Genomic DNA, 20,873 nt, shown 5'->3' with positions numbered 1-20,873 from the left:
AAAGTAACGAACGCATAATTTTCATTAAAGAATGTCAATGCTTATAGTAAAAATGATGGTTGTTTGGATGATTGTTATGTATTGTTTTATAATATATTATAGATATACATGCATTGGTTGAATTGTATTGTAGGTATAATATGCAGTGGCAAGATTTTCATTAAGGGGTGACCTTGAACACACCAATAGACAAAACATTGAATTTGTTTCAAAAGTTGTCAATTTATGTATTTATATTTATTAAACTAAGATTATACCACTATATACAATGTAATTTTTCGACAAAGGGGTGTCGCTCAACATCCCTTGACCAAGTATATGTCCGCCAATATTATTTTAATGAATATAACATTTGAATAGATTATATCATTTTTATTATATAATGATGAAACATTCTATTGTTATCTAACGATAAATTTAACCGACACAATATACTAATAATCAAAACATGCATGATAATAAGTGTCACATTATAAATTCAACACAAAATTAGTATTATATTTTTGTTACTATATCCTTATACTCTGTCTATTTAATAATACTGATTTGACATGCATGATTTTGACTAGGTAATACTTATTTTGGTTAGAAAAGAAATTATTCTCTTGACTATCACATAATTTTCGGATTAATTGATTTACTTTTTTATTAAAAACATTTTTTGCTTATAATTTTTCTTTACGCATTTGGAGAAAAAAAACTAATACTAACACTTATTTCTAGAGGGTCGAGACTTTTTTTTATTTCTTTTACAATTTAGACAACTGGACCTCATGATCTCACATCAAACCTCAATATAATCTCTTTAATTATGTGTGGTTAAATTTCTATTTGATTATCTATAGAATGTACTTTAATGAAATATGATTTTTTGACTTTTAATTTAAAATGTTATTTTGTATCTAATATATAGAGGGACATGAAATAACTCGAGTGATAAAGACTATCATATAATTTAGATATGTAATTATTAATATCAAAATAGTTTAGATGTAATTTTTCATATCCCAAAATCAAATCATATCTAACTTTTAGCTTCTTAGATGTGTGATATTCTTTTGGGTTGGGCTGGACAAAGCGCAATATATGTAATCTTACAAATATGATCGCTTCTAAATCGATTTCAAGCATTCATAATTGAAATTTCGAAAATTTGTGTATGAAGTTTAATAACAAGAAATTTCAATATTTTTGCATAAAATTATAAAATTATAAACATAGGAAAATTAAGAGAAAAGACATAAAGACACCATCGAAGTTGTCCCATATTTGCAAAAAGACACCTAAACTTTTAAAGTGTTTCTATCACACTACTAAACAACTATATATCATTGTAAATTGATCATTTTTACTCATTCCATCGTCTATGTAATGCGCGTGTTGCTCACTCTCTAGGTAACCCGATCCGATCCTTTTTTTTTTTTTGAAGAAAATTCGTGAACTCCTTTTCATTTCATTTCTCAACTCTTCCCTAAAAAACCAAACGAAATACACAGTGTTGCTGTTGACGATAGTGTTGTTGTTGACAATCTCGTTGTTGATCATTGTTGATCGTTGTTGATGTGTATTTGTGAAGATTCTTGGAGATTGAAGGTCTAACTTGTTAGGGTTCTAACACTTCACTTTTTTTTTCGATTATTCTGATTTTATGGATTATTATAGTGTAGAAGTGTTAGAATCGACCTCCTACAGTTGCCATTGTTACAAATATGATTCAACATTGCATTTGACATTTTCAATCAAAAACTAACCACAAAATTGAGAAGAAATTCAACCATAAAAAAACTTCAAATTAACGTTTCTACTGGAAATTAAAAGAGAAAAGACGAATTCCTACCTTATTTTCTTGAGAAAGATGATGAAGTCGTCAAAAAGAGAGCACCAATATTGTTCTTGCCATGGAAATCAAAATTTTAGGGCTACCAACGGCTATTTTTGAGTTTAAATTGGGGAAGATACAAAAATTGATTAAATAATTAATATTAAAGAATGAAAATGATATATGACTATTTTAAACTGGTAAATAAAAAGAAAAAAATGGCCCATGACGCGCCTAACGTGCGTGTAAACAACCCATATGAGCTAATGGGTAAAAATGGTCAATTTACAACGATATATAGTTATTTAGTGGGGTGATAGGACACTTCAAATGTTTAGGTGTCTTTATGCAAATATGAGACAACTTCGATAGTGTCTTTATTTCTTTTCTCAAAAATTAAATACCTAAACTTTAGTCCTACACACTTTTGACATAAATATGTAAAGTTAAGTTTGTCTTTGTATTATAGTAGTAATAAGTTAGTCAACAACTTACAAAATTTTGTTATATTAATCATAATATATATCAAAACTTTGCACGTGAATTTTGAAAATTTTATGTTCGATTATATACATTGTATGAGTTAAAATAGTAGGAGTTATTATTAAGTCACCCAATTTATTAGGTATTGATTTGTGAATAAATAATACATTGATTCCTTAGATTAATATTTACTAATTGGCCATCTTATCCACACCACCTAAGATTCTTATTAATTTCATTTTATTTTTTTTTGGATAGAAGAGTTGGTAAATAATTTAGCCAAAAAGCTATATAAAAGTAACATCTTTTTTTCTGATTGTGATTTGTGACAATTATAGAATATTTTAATTTTTAGGAGGGGTGGACAAATATCTGGTCCTGTGAAGATTTAGGTTTGTTAGTGTCTGATATAATATTAGTCGTATTTTTGTAGTTCTTCTTATTTGTTGTTATTGTGTTTTTGATAATCACATTATTTTATTGTTTGTTATTGTATATTTTTGTAGACCACTTTTCTTATTAATAGTTGTGCTTTTTTCATTGTTTTCCTCTTTTTTTCTTGATTTTGATGCACAATCAATAGTCTTTCGAAAATATCCTATCTACATATGTGTAGTATTATTTGTTCTAATTTTATTCACGATGTTAATTAATTGCTTCACATTCTTATAATTTTAGGATTTTGTGACATATAAATGATGGAATATTTTATTAGATACCTAGCTAGAACTATTGTTGTACGCATATAATATTAATGAGTTCGAAGTCAAAAGGGTAAAAAATTGTTAAAAATTTTAAAATGGTATATTAATTTTTTTTACCAAAACGGCAAAATCGCTCACGATGTAGCGAGTTCATACGTCGAAAAAAGTAAAATCGCTCCTGTAGAAGCGATTTCTTAAATTTCCTTTTTTTTTTAAAAGAAAATAATTAAACAAGTCCCTCCAAGTGGAATGATTTCCAAATTAAAAGAAATACAATTTTTTAATAAGTAGCAGCGACTTACATTAAAAAAAATTTTTTGCTTTATTTTTAAAAAATTAAAATCAAATCTTGGCAAAATCGCTAAGGCAATCATTTTTAATTAATTATTTTTTATTATTTTTTTAAAATTGCAGCGATTTTTACACTTAATTTTTTTTGGAAACTTAATTTAATTGGCTAATTTTTTTTTTGCAGCGATTTAATTAAATTTTCAAAAAAAATAAATAAATAAATAAAGTGTAAATCGCTGCCTTTACAGCGATTTGATTTTTCTTTTTTAAAAAAAACTAATTAAAAATCACTGCCAATGATTTTAAAAAATTAAAAAAAAATTATTCAACTTTTTTTTTAAAAAATAAATCAAAAAATAAAAATAAAATTAAAAAATATTATTTTTTTTATTTTGAAAATCGCTCCATTTGGAGCAATTTGTTCAATTTTTTATTTAAAAAAAAGCAAATTTAAGAAATCGCTGCTATTGCAGCGATTTTGCTTTTTCAGACGGTCAAAGTCGCTACATCGTGAGCAATTTTACCGTTTTGGTTTTTAAAAAAATTGATATGCCCTTTTGAAATTTTTGATAATTTTTTTTTACCTTTTTAACTCCGCACTCTAATATTAATTGTTCTTATTTTATTCATGAAGTTAATTGCATCACATTCTTAGAAGTTAATTATGATTATATCCCAATAGAAGAAAACAAAAAAATGGTTTAACCATCAAGTTAGTAGTATTTTCCTTCTATTTATAAATATTTTACGACCTTAAATTTTATGTGCTGGTATTATAAAGATTATTTATGCCATCAATGTAATTAACTTAAAAGGTAGTCACAAGTAATTACAATTGACTTAATAATGACAGAATTATATATTTATGGCACGTCATTACTTTATACTACTTACAAAAACGTGTGTGGTGTAGGGATTTAATTTTTGTTTGCAAATTTATTGTTTAAATGGTAATAGTAAATCATATGAAATCGTCTTATTAACGGTAAAATAAATAATTGATAAATATTATTAATATGTATTTTGATTTAATAATTTTAAATTTTTACTTTGAAATAAATATATATATCTGTGTGGTGTACATAGTAAATCATCTTTATCTTTTTACATGTAGAGGTCCATCAATATCTATTATTAAAATATTTTTTATTATTGATCATTGGCTTTTTGCTAATATTCAAATAATAAAGCTATAACTAAAACAAAAATTGTACATTACTTATAAATTAAAATAGAACCAAAAAATTGTGAAAATATCATTATTTGATATGAAGTAGACATGCCAACGTAGACGTTGCACTTCTTCAACTTGAACATAATAAGAGAAAGAATGTACATAAAAGTGTATTCATGTGTGTGAAATTATACACAATATTTTGGGGTGTATAAAGAATGAAGTCTAAATCAATCTCTATTATCAATACGGAAAATGATCAAAAATATCATTGAACTATAAGAATAGGTCTAAAATACTCTTCGTTCATTTTTTTGTCTAAAAATATCCTTCTATTCATCAATCTCTATTTTGTGTCATTTTCTTATTGAATGAAATAAAAATTCAACTTTATTAATTTTTTTCCATAATTTATTCAAATCAAAACAATATATCTTTTCAAGATCTAAAAAAATATATTTTTTAAATCTAGCAATTTCTTTTTTTCCAAAAAAAATTGGTTTAGATAATTAAATTTTTAAAAAAAATATAAGTCAATTTTAGGATTTAGATTAATATATTATGTCCCGGTAATCGTGGCATGACTAATGTTTTTTTAAAAAAAATTAATTATCTAAAGCAATTTTTTTAGAAAAAAGCTATAGAAAATAGAAATTACTAAATTTAAAAAATATGTTTTTTGGATCTCGAAAAAATATATCGTTTGATATGAAAAAATTATAATTTTTTTTAATAAAGATGAATTTTTATTTCATCCAATAAGAACATGACACATAATAAATTTTTTTAAAAAAAGAGAGGATTGCTAGTTGTAAGATATAATCAATATATCATACTCCGTTTTGTAAATTCATTCCTTAAATGATCATCTTTTCACTCATTATACGAAAAAGAAACTCTTTTTGATGTCTAAAGTCATCATAGAAAGTAAAAAGTAGTTACAAAAGTTATCTTTTATTGGCACAAATAAATAAATTAAAAGATCGTCAAAAAAGTATACACAAAAGTGATCACTTGATTTAGTTTGAATACCTATAATATTCTTTGTAATAATGATCTCTTAGAGGACGAAAATAATAACAGAGTCAGAACTTTTATTAAAAGATTTAAGAAATAAAAAATAAACACATAAAAAGTCAAAAATAATTTAACATTTACTATACAAACATTGCTTTTATTTAACCCCCGCGCTTCACGCTAGTTGAAGAGCTTTTATGCATTAAACAAGTGAAGGTTATAATAATCGTTCTCCAAAGTGAAAAGTTCAACTTTTTTGGATTAGTGATAGATGGTCAAAATTAGGGAAAGATTAAGTGAAAATGGTGATTTAATCTTTAATATTAATTGACAATTGCCTCAGTAGAAAATAGAAATATATGAGCAATATAATTAATTAATGCATGTTACCCCATGATTCAAGTGTGAAGATGGCATTTCTCCTAGGATGGGGGAATCAAATTTTCAAAGATGTTGACAAAGAAATAATGAGTGTATATATAAATTAGGCAAAATGAAAAAGAAAAAGGGTATCACATGCTTGCTTTAACACAGTGACATTCATCATTTTTTTAAACTCAATTTTTGTTTATGTTTTAGTAGAAAATATGGAGTAACCCTTTTATTGATTGAAAAAGAAAGATTTAGAGTTCATTTTTCAGATAATTATTTAATTAATAGTTATTATCTCAAAAAATTATTTTTTCATTAAAGAAAACTGAAATTAGGAAGAAATGTGACTTTTTTAAATAATAACTATAGATGAGTGACTATTTAAGAAGTCAGTTCCAAAGATTAGTGATTCCACGTGTTGAGTTGAAAGAGAGATATATGGGAGCATAGAATAGATAAAAAAGAACGATTGTTAAAACGAGCTTAAATTTAATCATGATACTATATGAAAAAAATATAAGGATTTAATTCAGTCGAGATATTAAGATAGTACGTGGAGTACTAGACTAGAACCCCTATAAATCCGTGTGAAATTTGTATACAATCAATGGATATGTAGAGTTTTAAGCAATTAAGATATCGAAAATTCGGACTTGATAATGAAAAAATCTTTTGTAGGAAATGCTTTTTTCTTTAATAAACTCTATGTAACACTAATATAGATTAATCGAACAAGTGAATTTTAAATACAGGGATGGCTAAGGGAGTCATGTGGTAGACCACTTTTGAGTAAATTGTAAATGTTCTTTAACAGATCCCAATGTTTTATCAGAATTGGTATAAATACTGGCACAAAATACATTAGAAGGTTGGTTAATTTAACAGACAGGGTCCAACTAACATTTCTTTAGTCATTATAGATGGAATAAAGAAAAAGAGGTAGTAACATGCATGACCATCATTTAAATAAAGTAATCAATGATAATACATAAACGTGTCTTTTAATTTGACCTCATCAGATATTTATGTCCTCCAACTTTGAGTGTACACAAGTAGACGTACACTTAAACTTATATATATAAAATTGAACAAGTAGATATACGCGTTCTACTTGATATCCTACATAGAACGTCCTACATGCATAATGTTGGAGGACATAAATGTTAGCTCAGACCAAGTTAAAAGGGCATGTCTATGTATATGCTTGGAGAAATGAATTATGTCAACATGCTTTTCAATGTTTTCATTGTCTCAATCCAAAGAAAGAATATAAAAGTAATTTGAAGAATCCAACCTATCTTCTAATTCCCTCTATATAAAATCTCCTTATAAAAAAGAGCACCCCCTTTATCTCTATACTGACAAAAAACCAAGAGAAATGGACAATAAGTTTCATTTTTTTCATTATCTCCATTTCTTCTTGCTTCTATCTTCATCTTGCTTTTCACTTGTTGCCTTCTCTTGGATTCCATATAATGAAAACAAGAACTATGAAGGCTCCTCTGATCTTGTTAATCTTGAATACCATATGGGACCTGTTCTTTCTTCTCCTATTAAACTTTATGTGATATGGTATGGCCATTGGAACCCTTCTCATCAAGCCACAATTAGAGACTTTCTTAACTCCTTTTCATCTTCTTATGCACCTCATCCTTCTGTAGCTGATTGGTGGCGAACCGTTCGTCTTTACACAGATCAAACTGGCCAAAACATCTCAACTATTTCACTTTCTGGTGAATTCTTTGACTATAAGTACTCACAAGGGAAGTACCTTAGCAGATTATCAATGCAATATGTGATCAAGAATGCAGTAAGATCATACCGTGAATCTATACCGTTAAATTATAAGAATGGAGTTTACTTAGTGTTAACATCTTATGATGTTCAAGTTCAAGAATTTTGTAGGGCTGTATGTGGTTTCCATTACTTTACATTTCCATCAATTCTTGGAGTGACAGTCCCTTATGCTTGGATTGGTTATAGTGGGAAACAATGTCCTGGTTTCTGTGCTTATCCTTTTGCTTGGCCTAAGAATTCAGGGAAGCCACCACCAAACACAAGAAATGGAGGAAACAACTTAATGGGGGCGCCAAATGGTGATCCGGGAGTCGATGGGATGATCAGTGTGATAGCTCATGAGCTAGCTGAGGTCTCTAGTAACCCTCTTGTGAATGCTTGGTATGCTGGGGATAATCCTATGTCACCTACTGAGATTGCTGATTTGTGTTTGGGAGTTTATGGTACTGGTGCTGGTGGTGGATATGTTGGACAAGTTTATAAGGATTTTCGGGGGAATGGTTTCAATTTACATGGTGTGAAAGGGAGAAAGTTTCTTGTTCAATGGGTCTGGAATCCACTCAGGAGAAGATGCTTTGGTCCTAATGCCATGGATTAGGCAAGTAGAAGGATGTTTGTCTTGTACAGAGTTGTTTTCAACTTTAATTATGCCTTTTTAGTATATCGCGTTATGTAATTTCTTTTGTTTCCCATAATGTATGCTTCAGAAAATAATCGCGTTATTGTTATTGTCATTCTGGCCTATGCATTAATTAGCAGGAAAGAATAATTTGGTGTACCTTAAAGTAAGTTTCTGTTGCTGGATATGCTTTTAGATATTCAAGGCTGCAGTGTATATCAACAGTGACAAGAAAAGTATCAATATTACAGAAAGGCTAGCAATGATAACTTGAAGATGACATGATGCAATGCTTTTGAAAAACAACTGCTTTATTTTTCAATGAAAATTATGAGTAATTACCTGTGAAATGTTCTGCTAATAGATTACCATTTTACAATCTGTATACTGCATGCTTCGTTCATCATAACATTTCTCGAGTCCTGCTTTTGGAGATAACAAACTTGTTCAATAGAGGCAAAACAAGTCTAGGAAAACAATTTGACTGTGATGGAAGTATAAAGGCGACTAGTTAACAAATAAACAAAACAGGCCTATTAGACATAACAAAAAGTGAAGTTTCTGGCTTAAAATCCACACTTCAATGTTTAGCTTGTGACCAATTGAAGTCGTACCTTCTTGAGTCCCAAAAGAGCTTCTTTCACGTTGACTCTAGCATCTCGTGACACTGAAGTGCAGCTTAAAGCCAGTTCCATGACAGAAATAAAGCATTGCATCTTTGCATGTAGAGGTTCTTCTTTTTGGCTTATCAAATCTGCATCAACAATTTGTGCAACTCGGGTAGGAAGTGAGTCGTTTACCCAATGTTTTAGGATCAAATCCCCTGTAAACATTTCATCATTAGGCCTCCTCCTTGTGAATGCTTCCATCATCACAATACCAAAGCTGTACACGTCACAACTCGTTGATACAAGTCCATCTTGTCCATACTCTACTATGACATGTGAGAAATCATCAGTTCAAAGTATTTCATACTAGATTGACAGATGAATCATTATGCAAGAAAGATAAAGGCAAGAGAAGAAGTTTAATGTATCTGGCGCGATGTATCCAATGGTTCCAATAGTCTTAGTTAGTCTAAAACTATCTTCTACACCTAACAGTTTTGCTATCCCAAAATCAATTAAATGGCCAACCATGTTTTTTGATCTAGCAAAATGTTGCTAGGCTTCAAATCACAATGCACCACTGGCTCCGAATAGCCTTTATGGAGATAGTCTAAAGCAGATGCTACATCGATCATTATGTCCAACCTCTGCATGTCTAAGAATAAGTCATGAGAGTGTAACCATTTGTCAACGGTGCCATTTGGCATGTACTCCAATATTAAGGCCTTGAAGTTAGGGATGGAACAAGAAGTTATGACTTTTGACAGGTTCCAATGGCGAAGGTTGTGTAAGATCTCACATTCTGTGTCAAAGCTCTTGAATGCACCTTCAAGTTCCAGTTTGAATACCTTTACTGCGAATATTGCCTCATCCTTTACCCCTTTGTACACCTTGCTAGAACTGCCAGTACCGAGCAAATTGTCCTCGTTGAATCCATTGGTTGCTTGTTGAAGTTCATAATAGGGAACTCTTTCATGGGCTCTCATGGATGATACCTCAGTTGATCCCAGTAGTTCATTTCTTTTTCTTCTTCTTAAAATCAGAAATCCAACAGCTGAAGCAACAATTACTGATGTTATTCCCAAAAGACTATACAGAACAAAGTAAAGTACTCTTTTTCTCCCGGTCCTCCGATGAGATTTGCCTTGGCAAGGAGGCACTTGGAACCTTAATATGCCACATAATGCATTATTGGACAGAAATAACTGATTGGTGAGTTTATTGAAGGAAACATTAAGGTATTCAAGAGCTTCTATGGACTTTGGTATGTCTCCTGACAAGTTGTTATGACTCAAAACCAAGAATTCCAAGATCAACAACTTCCGAAAAGACTCAGGAATGGGACCATCTAGTCTGTTGTGTGATCGATCAATTTCTGTAGACTTCCCATACTGCTAGGGATCATGCCCGAAAAGTTATTGCATGACAAATCAATGTAAGTGACAGCCTTCAGATTTCCAATTTGAGGGGATAGAACACCAGAATTTGAATTTGATGTAGCAAACAAAAAGTATCAATAGATCTTGAAGGCTCTCAGGTAAACTGGAGTTCAATCTGTTGGAAGATATATAAAGATTCCTCAAATTTTGTAAATGACAAATTTCATCCGGTATAGTCCCGCTTATCATGTTACTTTGTATAAAAATAGCAAATTCACTAAACTTAATTAATTTACACAAAACGTATTATTAATCTGCTCAAAAAGAATAATATAATTAGTCACACAATGTCATAGATTAGATTCCATAATTAAAACTGAAAAGATTTTTTTTAAAAAAAATAAAAATTAACGTGTAGAGGGAAGTAAAAACATATTACAATGAAAGAAAAAAAGATAGTGTTATATCATTCATTTTTGAAATTATTATAATAATTGACCGTTACCTCTTTTCATACAAAACTCTCTTCTCTTCTCTTTTCTTCACAAATCACAAACACAGACAGAGGCTCTTTTCATGGCTGAATTTCTCTCTTCTGCACCACAACGCCATAAGAATGGTGAATTTTCCAATTCCCCTCTCAGTAAATATCCCAATTCCCCATTCAATTTTACTTCTTTTTGGATAAAAAATAAACAACTGTTTGTGTGTGTGTATGCAGCAGACAATAACGGCGAAGATGAAGGTGGTGAGGAGTGAAATTGCTGCGAAACAAGTGGTTGTGATCGAGGAAAATGAGGAGATACATTGGTATGCTTCTTGAATTTCGTCCGGAGGACACAGGTACTTTTTCCTCTGACTTAGGGTTTGGGGGTTTAGTTGATTGATGGATTCTTTGAATAATTTACATGAAATCAACTGGTAGGAATAGGGAAGTAGGTTTATCAGTTGATGGATCATTTAGCGCTTTGCTTCAAGATTATAGCTCAATATTGTTTACAGTTTACCACCGAGATGGCTCAAGAGGGTTTGGGGGTTTAGTTGATTGATGAATTGTTTGAAATAAACTGGTAGGAATTGGTAATTAGGTTTATCAGTTTATGGATCATGTAGCGCTTTTCTTCAAGATTATCTACCTTAATCTCGTAACTATTGTTCCAACCTGAAATTATGTAGGAAATTAAGTTAGATGATTTGGAAATTTGAACAGTAGCTGCAAGTATAGCAATGTTAAGAGAGATCCAAATTTTGTATAGTAGAGAAGCAAAGTAAAAACTCACAACTTGAGTTGGAAACTAAATTTTGATCGATTTAACAATCACTGATATCTTACTAATACAAGATACAATAAGCGAATTTAACAAGCACTTCTAATATCGACGCATGATCAGAGGGAGTGTTCCCAAACATACAAATAGGAGCATCATATAGGTGTATTAGACTGGCCAAATCAATAGTCTACATATTGTTTGGTCAAAATGAGTTGATATATGTAGAATAAACAATTGACCATAACTCTAACCCACTTAACTCAAAAGCAATCATTTTATTTCTTCTTTTGTAATTTATTTGTTGTGCTGGGATTGTAAAATCTATAAGATAGAGATGACCCTCTCACAAATATTTACCTCAAAACAACCCACTAAGTCAGACTGGCTTATAATTTCACAGGCTAAATTTGGCACCCCTATGTAAAAACATGACCTAAGGGTCTTTTAAATTCTTAACGGTAGATCAATGTGATGTGACAAGCTACATTAGGCGCTCATGAGCAATAAGACTGCTCATAATAAACTTACCTGCATCAACTCCTAATCAAACAAATATCTGCTCCATACTGCTTGGGGAGAGAAAACAAAAAGATCATACACCATGGAACTTGATGTGGTGCAACCCAGACATGTTACTTTGACAGACAAGACACATACTGAATACATTTGAAACAAAGATAAAAGACCAGGATAAACAGGCTTCATTAACCCTGTTTTGAAGACCTAAAACAATCCATATGTAGAGTAAGGTTTGTGTTTCCCAGTTCCAATTTGGGAGATTATGTATGTTGTTGTTGTAAAATAATAATCAAGGCACATGATGACGTCAGTGAAGAAACAATGGGACAAATGACTACATAAGGGATGAAGTGCCACAGTCAAACATTGATTTTTATCATAGATAATTAGATAATTGTGCATATTGCAATGCAATAGTATACACCAACAACTACCAATAGTAATTCTCATGATTGATGCAACATATGAGATTGTTCTTTTTCATTTTTCCCTTTGGTTTGTGATTCTTCGACCTAAATCAGTCTAGACATGCATCTGTAAAACACATTTAGACAACTATGGTTTGGCTAGATTTTCAGGTAAAGTTGATATTTTGGGGCTTGTTTAGGTCTCTTTTGCTCTTTAGTGTATGCACACAAGAATTAAAAAAAGAAATCTGGCCTTGCATGTTGAGTCAATCATTTAGCTTGAAACAGAGAATTTTGTTTTACTTCACTGCCTCAAACACCGGGATCGATGAATGGAAAATCTCTTGTGAAGATTATCATCTATCTTAATGTTTTAACTATTGTTCCTTGTTCACCAGTCTGAAAATTTGTGCATATAACCTCTGACTTAGGGTTGTGGTGGCTTAGTTGATTGATCAATTTGATTGAATAAATTGTGAACTCTCTCTTGTTATTACTATTTGGAATTTTGCTTTACTTCAAACATAGCCTAAACATCTCCTCCCCAAAAAAATTTCAACAACTCATTGATGCAATTGCTGATTGGCCTGCAATCCACCCAAAACCTTTTTATCATTTATACTTTAGATTGCTATCTAAGAGTACTACTTTTCCCATTCCTGATGTCCGCATTAATAGCATCAGATTTTTTTTATCTGCAACGCTTGAATCTGAAAGAGGCAGAGGGGTGGTTAGCTCTGTTTTTATTCATTGATCCCTTACCCAACACAATCAGCAAAGATTTTTGATGATTTTTTGAGTTTGATTGCTCAACATAGATTACAATCCTTCCAATTTCCCAGATCATTTTAAATGTGAGAAATTCCTTAGGGAAGTCTTATGCTCGTTCCTTGATTTCTGTTCCTTTTCTAATCTTCTTTTTCTTAATTAATTTGTGAAGCTACTCAAATCCAAATGCAAAGGATCTTCAAGATTAATGGGATAAAACAAGACCTTGGTTCATTGTGAAAGGTTTGACTGCCCAACTCAGTTTTTGTTCTTGTCTTATTTTTGATACAAATCTGTCGCCCCGGGGTCGTGGGGGGCGAAGGGCGACCCCAAGGCAAGCGCGTGCCCCGGGGTCGTGGGGGGTGGGGGCGACAAAAGGGCACGCGCGTGCCCCGGGGTCGTGGGGGGTAGGGGCGACACAGGGGCACGTGGGGGGCGAGGGGGCGACCCTGGGGTCGTGGGGTAAGGGTAGTGGGGGTCGCGGGAGGCGGGGGGGGGGGGGGGCGAAACCAGAGCACGCGCGCGTGTGCCGAGGGGTCGTGGGGGGCGGAGGGAGACCCCTGGTCGTGGGGTGCGGGGGGGCCACCCCAGGGCACGCACGTGCCCCGGGGTCGTGGGGGCGGGGGCGACCCCAGGGCACAGGCGTGCCCCGGGGTCGTGGGGGGCGGGTCGTTGAAGGCGAGGGGCGACCCCGGGGCACGCGCGTGCCCCGGAGTCGTGGGGGCGGGGAGCGACCCCTGGGTCGTGGGGGGTGGGGGCGACCCCGGGGTCGTGGGGGTGGGGGCGACCCCATGGCACGCGCGTGCCTCGAGGTCGTGGGGGGGTGCGACCCAGGGGCACGCGCGCGCGTGCCTAGGGGTTGTGGGGGCGGGGCGGCGACCCCGGGGCACGCGCGCGCGTGCCGAGGGGTCGTGGGTGACCCCCGGGCACGCGCGTGCCGAGGGGTCGTGGGGGGCGGAGGCGACCCCGGGGCACGCGCGTGCCCCGGGGTCGTGGGGGGCGGGGGCGACCCCGGGGCACGCGCGTGCCCCGGGGTCGTGGAGGGCGGGTCCGTGCCCCAGGGTCGTGGGGGGCAGGGGCGACCTGGGGGCACGCGCGTGCCCCAGGGTCGTGGGGGCGGGGGCGACCTGGGGGCACGCGCGTGCCCCGGGGTCGTGGGGGGGGGGGCAGGGAGCGACCCCGGGGCACGCGCGCGCGTGTCCTGGGGTCGTGGGGGCCAAGGGGTCGTGGGTGGCGGGGGCGACCCCGGGGCACGCGCGTGCTCCAGGGTCGTGGGGAGCGGGTGCGACCCTAGGGCACGCGCGTGCCCCGGGGTCGTGGGGGGCGGGTGGCGACCCCGGGGCACGCGCGTGCCGCGGGGTCGTCGGGGGCGGGGGCGACCTCGGGGCACGCGCGTGCGTGCTCTGGGGTCGTGGGGGCGGGGCGGCGACCCCGGGGCACGCAAGCGCGTGCCCAGGGGTCGTGGGGGGCGGGGAGCACACGCGTGCCCCGGTGTCGTGGGGGGCAGGGTGCGACCTCGGGGCACGCGCGCGCGTGCTCAAGGTTCATGGGGGCGGGGCGGCAACCCCAGGGCGCGCGCGTGCCCCGGGGTTGTGGGGGGCGGGTGCGACCCCGGGGCGCGCGCGTGCCCCGGGGTCGTGGGGTACGGGGCACGCGCGTGCCCCGGGGTCGTGGGCGTCGTGGGGGGCGGGGGACGACTTGGAGAAATTTAAAAATGTGATAGTAGTGTCAAAGAAAGAAGTTTTTAACTGACAGAATATTTGATTGGTATCATACATAACATAGTCAAGTTTCAACCAGCTAGGGGATGAACGAATTGATGCAAATATGCCAAAGAAATGAATGGACTGTTGACTCAGTCTCACTAATACATGAACTTGTAGTACTAAAAATAATGAAAGATATATATACACATAATCTAATGTTCCTAATATTAGTACTGATGAAGCTGCTTTTCTTGAATTAAAATCTCACATTTCTTTTAGTCCTAACATCTTAGCAACCAACTGGTCTTCTTCCACCCCTGTTTGCTAACACTTTCACCTCCCGACACCATCGAGTCACAGCTTTAGACATTTCTAGTATGCAACTTCATGGTACCATTCCTCCACTCCTTGTAAACAGATTTCATGGGAATTTGCCCCAAGAGTTGGCTCATTTGCAGAGGTTGAGATTGATTGATATCGCAAACAATAACTTCACTGGTGCCATTCCATCATTTTTAAGTTTGCTAATAGACCTTCGCATTTTGCACCTGTGGAGCAATCAATTTTCAGGAAAAATCCCATCTTCCCTTTCCAGTCTAACAAAGCTGGAAGTGTTGACAATAGCGAGAAATTTCCTCGAAGGAGAGATCCCTCGAGAACTTGGTAATCTTCATTACATGACTGCTTTAAACCTGGAAAGTAACCATACTGGCTCTATACCACCATCAATATTACAGGTGAGCTTCCAACAACTATATGTGACCATCTGTCAAACTTGGAAGGGCTTTACCTCTCAGAAAACATCCTAGGTGGCATCATTCCACCAAACTTTGAAAAATGCAAAAAGCTCAAATTCTTGTCATTGTCTGAAAACAAGTTCACTGGAACTATACCGAGGGAGGTAGGCAACATAACAAATCTTGCAGGATTATTTATAATTTATACATTGGATTGCTGCACTTCAAAGGTAGTATATTACCTCTCCTAGCAAGAAATTTTAATTTTTTCAATTTAGTACTCATATATATATTATATATATATATTATATATTTCTCCACTTGACAGGAGAGATACTACAAGTGGATCTAGGTAATCTTAAGAAACTACAGATTCTGTCATCCCCACAAGCATTTTCAACATGTCAAGCGCTGAGGGTAGTCATACTTGACGAAAACATGTTTTCAGGTAATCTACCAGCAGATTTAGGCAGTGGGATCTCCAGCCTAGAAACATTGATTTGTGCAAACAACAATCTGAGTGGATTTATATCTGCTACTATCTCAAATGCTTCAAGACTCGGTATGATTGATCTTTCAATCAACAACAGTTCACAGGTCCAATTCCTCAATCACCTGGTAACTTAGAAAACCTTGAGGTTTTGAACCTGCAGATGAACAATTTTGTCAGCGATTCAGCATTGAGCTACCTCTCATCTTTGACACACTGTAGGAAACAGTACTCAACTTTGGTAAGAATCCCTTGGAAGGCTTTTTCCCTGCATCCATTGGAAATTGGTAATCTTACCGGGGTGATAAGGATAAATTTTTCACAAAATAATTTGACTGGACATATTCCAAAAACTATCCAAGGCATGCTGAACCTTCAAGAATTTTACCTAGAGAGCAACAAGATAGAAGGAATCATACCAGATGTTATCTGCAATTTAAAGAAACTTGGAGCATTATACTTGTCAGGTAATCAATTTTCTGGTCGCGTGCCACCTTGCTTAGGAAAAGTTACCATGATTGTAGAGTATGGACAAGAAATAGTATCCACGAGCTGTGATGTTTATAGTTCCGGCATCCTGATGATGGAGACGTTTACAAGAATCAGACCAGGTGATGAAAGATTCACTGGAGACTTGAGCATACGACGTTGGGTTAGTGATTCTTTTCCAAATGAGATTCAGAAGGTGGTGGATGCTAATTTGGTACAGCTAGGGGATGAACAAATTGACGCAAAGATAGAGTGTCTGTAAACTATGATTCAAAAATGGGGCTTTCTACTCAAGAATGCACGAGCTTAACTTTAATCTTAAATAGAGTAATAACAAACAATCCTCTGTAAACTATGATTTAAACCAAGAGTGTTTTTTGGTTTAGAGGTAAGGTCTCTGTACACTTTATTATCTCAAGACCCCACTCTACGAGACTACTGGATACGTTAGGATTATCTTGACTTTGTTTCACTTCTACATTTTCTTCCTGCCTACCTACACTTACTGAAATTTTGGCTCTTAATGGATTATCTGGAGAAATAGAAACTCACTACTTTTGTGCGTAGCAGATCAAAACAAAGCAGTGTTGAATAAATTGAAGTTGAAGCATACCAGAAGGGACTTAAAACCTTACCAGATATTTTATTAAAACCATAGATGCATCCCAAACAGTAGTGCTTCGAATTAGGATCTCAAGGTTGACATATTCCAAAAACCATCCAAGGCAAATCGATGCAGTGTTTGTCATCTATCATAAAAATTAGCTTTGAGTTGCACTGTAGTGACACCTGTTGCAATGGAAGATGCTCTTTTAACGCTCAGAAAGATCAGACTCCAGTTTGTCAATAGTCTCCGCTAGTAGAATTAGACTGTTGTGTTTTACTAAGTGTGAAAAATTAAAGTGAAAGTTGTGGTAGTCAGCCAACTAAGCTACTTAGATTTCCGATGTTTTACTGAGTGTGAAATCAAATGTTTCTCGTTGACATCCATTTATTACAGAATTAAGTTAAATATGACGCTATTAACATATCAACTTGGCAATACACATGACATGAAAAATCACATTTACGCCGCAATCTTTTTCAAGCACATAATTTTTCTTTGTTACATCGATATTTTCCATCACGATCTATATAAAATTTTAAATAATAAATTTAATATAGCATTCAGAATTTTTTCAAATCTGTATAAATTTCAAATAATATTTAGAAAAATAATCAAATTTTAGTATCATCACTTATTTGAGAAAAGAAGTTACACGACATAATTTTGAAATACGTATACGTATGGATTGAATTTTTGTCATATCCAGTCAGATCCTACTAAGTGATTTTGGTGTTTAATATCTACAGAAAATCATATAGAATTCTCACTTATTTAGAAAAAAAGTTACTCTGCATAATTTTGAAATACAGAGAGGTGTCCGTTGGAATTTTATCTTATCCAGTCAAGTCCTACTAAGTAATTATATTAGTTATTTTTCCTATTTTAGTGTATAATATCTATAAAAAAAATCATCCAAATATGAAATGTACATAAATTAAAATGACAAGTGGTTCACTATATAAGTATGACAACAATGGAAAAATTTATATGTCTTTCCATAGAAAATTAAGAACTACAATCATCCCTTTCTCCTTCAGAATAAAAAGTGTGAGTTCCTTTTCTGTTCATAGATAGTTTACTAATTCTATATATTTGTGTTTATACATCATTAATTATGATCTTGTGATTAATGAACTTGTTTACACAGGATTTTATTTTTATATACACTGATAAACATGGATAAAGCTTCAAAGAGTTACATGGATAGTGATAATCTTTATTCCTCTACTATACCATGGGCCAATGAATTTGATTATGGCGAAGAAGTAGAGTTGTCAAAAATACTTGATATGCCTCAAGAGCATCATGCAAACACCTCAGAATTACCTAATGTTGTTCCTACGAATACCACCAACATCTCTAGTCATTCATCAATGGATAAGAATTCTTCGAGAATAAGTCCTATTACCCTTGATGACGATGATGACTATTCAATATCGTACATATATTCCATGAGATTGAAAAATGAAGAAAATCCTAAAAATTTTATCCCTATACCTATTGTTATGGAGAAACAAGGTGATCAAACTACAAATGACATGATCCTCCAACAACCTCTACCAAAAATCCCAATTATGGAGAGATTGGAAAGAGAGTCGTCCTTGAAATCAAAGTTCACGACTAATCATCCTATGAGAACTTCAACTGATTCTTGTAAAGAGCAAGAAAAGAATAAGACAAATGACATGTCACATATTCTAACTCTGGAGAAACTAAAAAGTCATTTGATCAAGTCCAAGTTGATGGTTGGTCAAGAAAATGGAACTAGCAGTAGCAATGTAGGTCCTATAAGAAGGTCACCTAATAGGGAAAGTGCAAGATACCAACCATTTGGGAAAGAAATTGATCAAAACAATCAAGGATCATCATATAGGCATGTTAATTTCATTAATATATTAATTAGTAATGCTCAATATATATAACTTCTCTCATCTTGTTAATGATATTTTTCAGGATTGGTCAAAACAATTCAGAGTCGATCTTCAAGAGACCACAAAATTCCAATGAATATATGCAGGGTTGGAACACACAAGACAGTCACTTCAATAACACAACCAACTGGCCTTTGGGTCCTTTTCACTAATTTGAGAGAGATTTCTATGTGTGTATTTATTTTAAATGCCTAGTACATAAATAAGGCCTTGTAATTTTGATTTCTTTATTTTTAAATTTAGATCAATGTTTTGTTGCCTCAAAATACAATGTGTATCAGTGCTCTTCAGTGACATCTCTGTTATAAAAATGATTGATATAGGTCATGCTGTATATATGTCTTTGGAACAAAAATATGGAATCACCAAAATAAGGTGGCTTCTATAAATATTTATCCTTTTATGTTTGATCATTCAGTTTAGAGTTAGTTTTTGTTATATCAAGTCAAATCCTATATATTAGGTGATTATTAATAATTTTTCTATTTAGTGTATAATATCTATAGAAATTTCGGTCATCGATCCCATTAGATATGTTAATTTTAAAATTTCATCCAAATATGAAATCTACATAATTAAAATGACAAGTGTCTCAACATATAAGCAAGACCACAATGAAAAATTTTATGGTCATTTGTCAAATTCTTGTATGGGATATTATTAGGTTTCCATCCATTGTTTTATCTGCAGGAGGCTAGGCTCCCAACTTCGGACTTCAAGTTTGGCCTTCGAATGACAACTGTGATTTTTCTTAAGAGTTGTGACTTTCATCGAGCATCTTTTCGGGGCGATTCTTTTTTAAACTTGCATATTTTTTTGAGATCTACGCGGTAGATCTAATTCATTTAACCGATTTAACTTTTGTTTTTTTCTTATAATTTTATTCTATATATGGCCAAAAACCGATAACCGTAAAACTATAAGTCATATGACAGTGTGTGGTGTTTTTCGCGTAGATATCGAAAAAATAATTAGGTTTGAAAATAAAATCGGCTCGATAGGACATCGAATGCGCGTTTTATGTTCGTTTGAAGTTCAAATTTTCACAAGTACCCCTTTAAAGTCACATTTCGTGAAACTTCAAATGGCCAAAGATTTTTCCTCGAGCATCTTTTGGAGGCGATTCTTTTTTTTAAAATTTCTTATTTTTTTTGAGATATACACGGTAGACCCAATGCTTTTGACCGATTTGACTTTTTTTTCCTTATAATTTTGCTTCATATATGATCAAAACCCGATAAACGTAAAACTATAAGTCCTATCGCAGTGCATGGTGTTTTTTTGCATATATATATATATATATATATATATATATATATATATATATATATATATATATATATATATAAAAACAGGTTGAAAAAAATTTGGCTCGATCGGGCATCGGATGCGCGTTTTATATCTGTTTGAAGTTCAAATTTTCACTCTTTAAATTCACATTTCGTGAAACTTCAAATTGCCGTAGATTTTTCCTCGAGCTTCTTTTGGGGGCAATTCTTTTTTTAAACCTGCTTATTTTTTTGAGATCTACGCGGTAGACCCAATTCCTTTGACCGATTTGACTTTTGTTTTTTCCTTATAATTTTACCCTATATAATGTCAAAAATCGATAAACGTAAAACTATAAGTCCTATGGCAGTGCGTGGTGTTTTATCGCGTACATATAAAAAAAATCAGGTTGGTAA

At 34.8% G+C, this 20,873-nt stretch overlaps 1 protein-coding gene and 2 long non-coding RNA genes across 5 annotated transcripts; 2 read left to right on the top strand and 1 right to left on the bottom strand.

Moving 5' to 3' along the window:
* Positions 1 to 6,969: 6,969 nt before the first annotated feature.
* LOC101256643 (protein EXORDIUM-like 7) lies at positions 6,970 to 8,391 on the top strand. The gene has a single exon (XM_004233188.5). The coding sequence runs from the start codon at positions 7,239 to 7,241 to the stop codon at positions 8,253 to 8,255; it is 1,017 nt and encodes a 338-aa protein (XP_004233236.1). The 5' UTR covers positions 6,970 to 7,238; the 3' UTR covers positions 8,256 to 8,391.
* A 41-nt stretch (positions 8,392 to 8,432) lies between these two features.
* On the bottom strand, positions 8,433 to 11,425 carry LOC101245228 (uncharacterized). The gene is made up of 4 exons (XR_011214709.1): positions 10,769 to 11,425; positions 8,891 to 10,438; positions 8,619 to 8,698; positions 8,433 to 8,482 (listed from the first exon to the last, which is right to left on the bottom strand). It is a non-coding gene; the product is annotated as an uncharacterized lncRNA (long non-coding RNA).
* LOC104645921 (uncharacterized) lies at positions 10,752 to 16,121 on the top strand. 3 transcript variants are annotated; one of them, XR_011214707.1, is made up of 4 exons: positions 10,752 to 10,882; positions 10,985 to 11,106; positions 13,401 to 13,471; positions 16,000 to 16,121. It is a non-coding gene; the product is annotated as an uncharacterized lncRNA (long non-coding RNA). The 3 variants fall into 3 exon arrangements; XR_011214706.1 differs by lacking the exon at positions 16,000 to 16,121 and adding an exon at positions 15,353 to 15,490; XR_011214708.1 differs by lacking the exon at positions 16,000 to 16,121 and having other exon boundaries at positions 10,753 to 10,882; positions 10,988 to 11,106; positions 13,401 to 13,470.
* Positions 16,122 to 20,873: the final 4,752 nt, after the last annotated feature.

Source organism: Solanum lycopersicum, chromosome 2 (genome assembly GCF_036512215.1).
Source record: "Solanum lycopersicum chromosome 2, SLM_r2.1".
NCBI classification, from domain to species: Eukaryota; Viridiplantae; Streptophyta; class Magnoliopsida; order Solanales; family Solanaceae; genus Solanum; species Solanum lycopersicum.
This window is presented reverse-complemented; position numbering and strand designations above follow the sequence as displayed.

Excerpts from the sequence above, each read along its gene's own strand:
- LOC101256643 (XM_004233188.5), top strand. The coding sequence starts at position 7,239 with ATGGACAATAAGTTTCATTTTTTTCATTATCTCCATTTCTTCTTGCTT.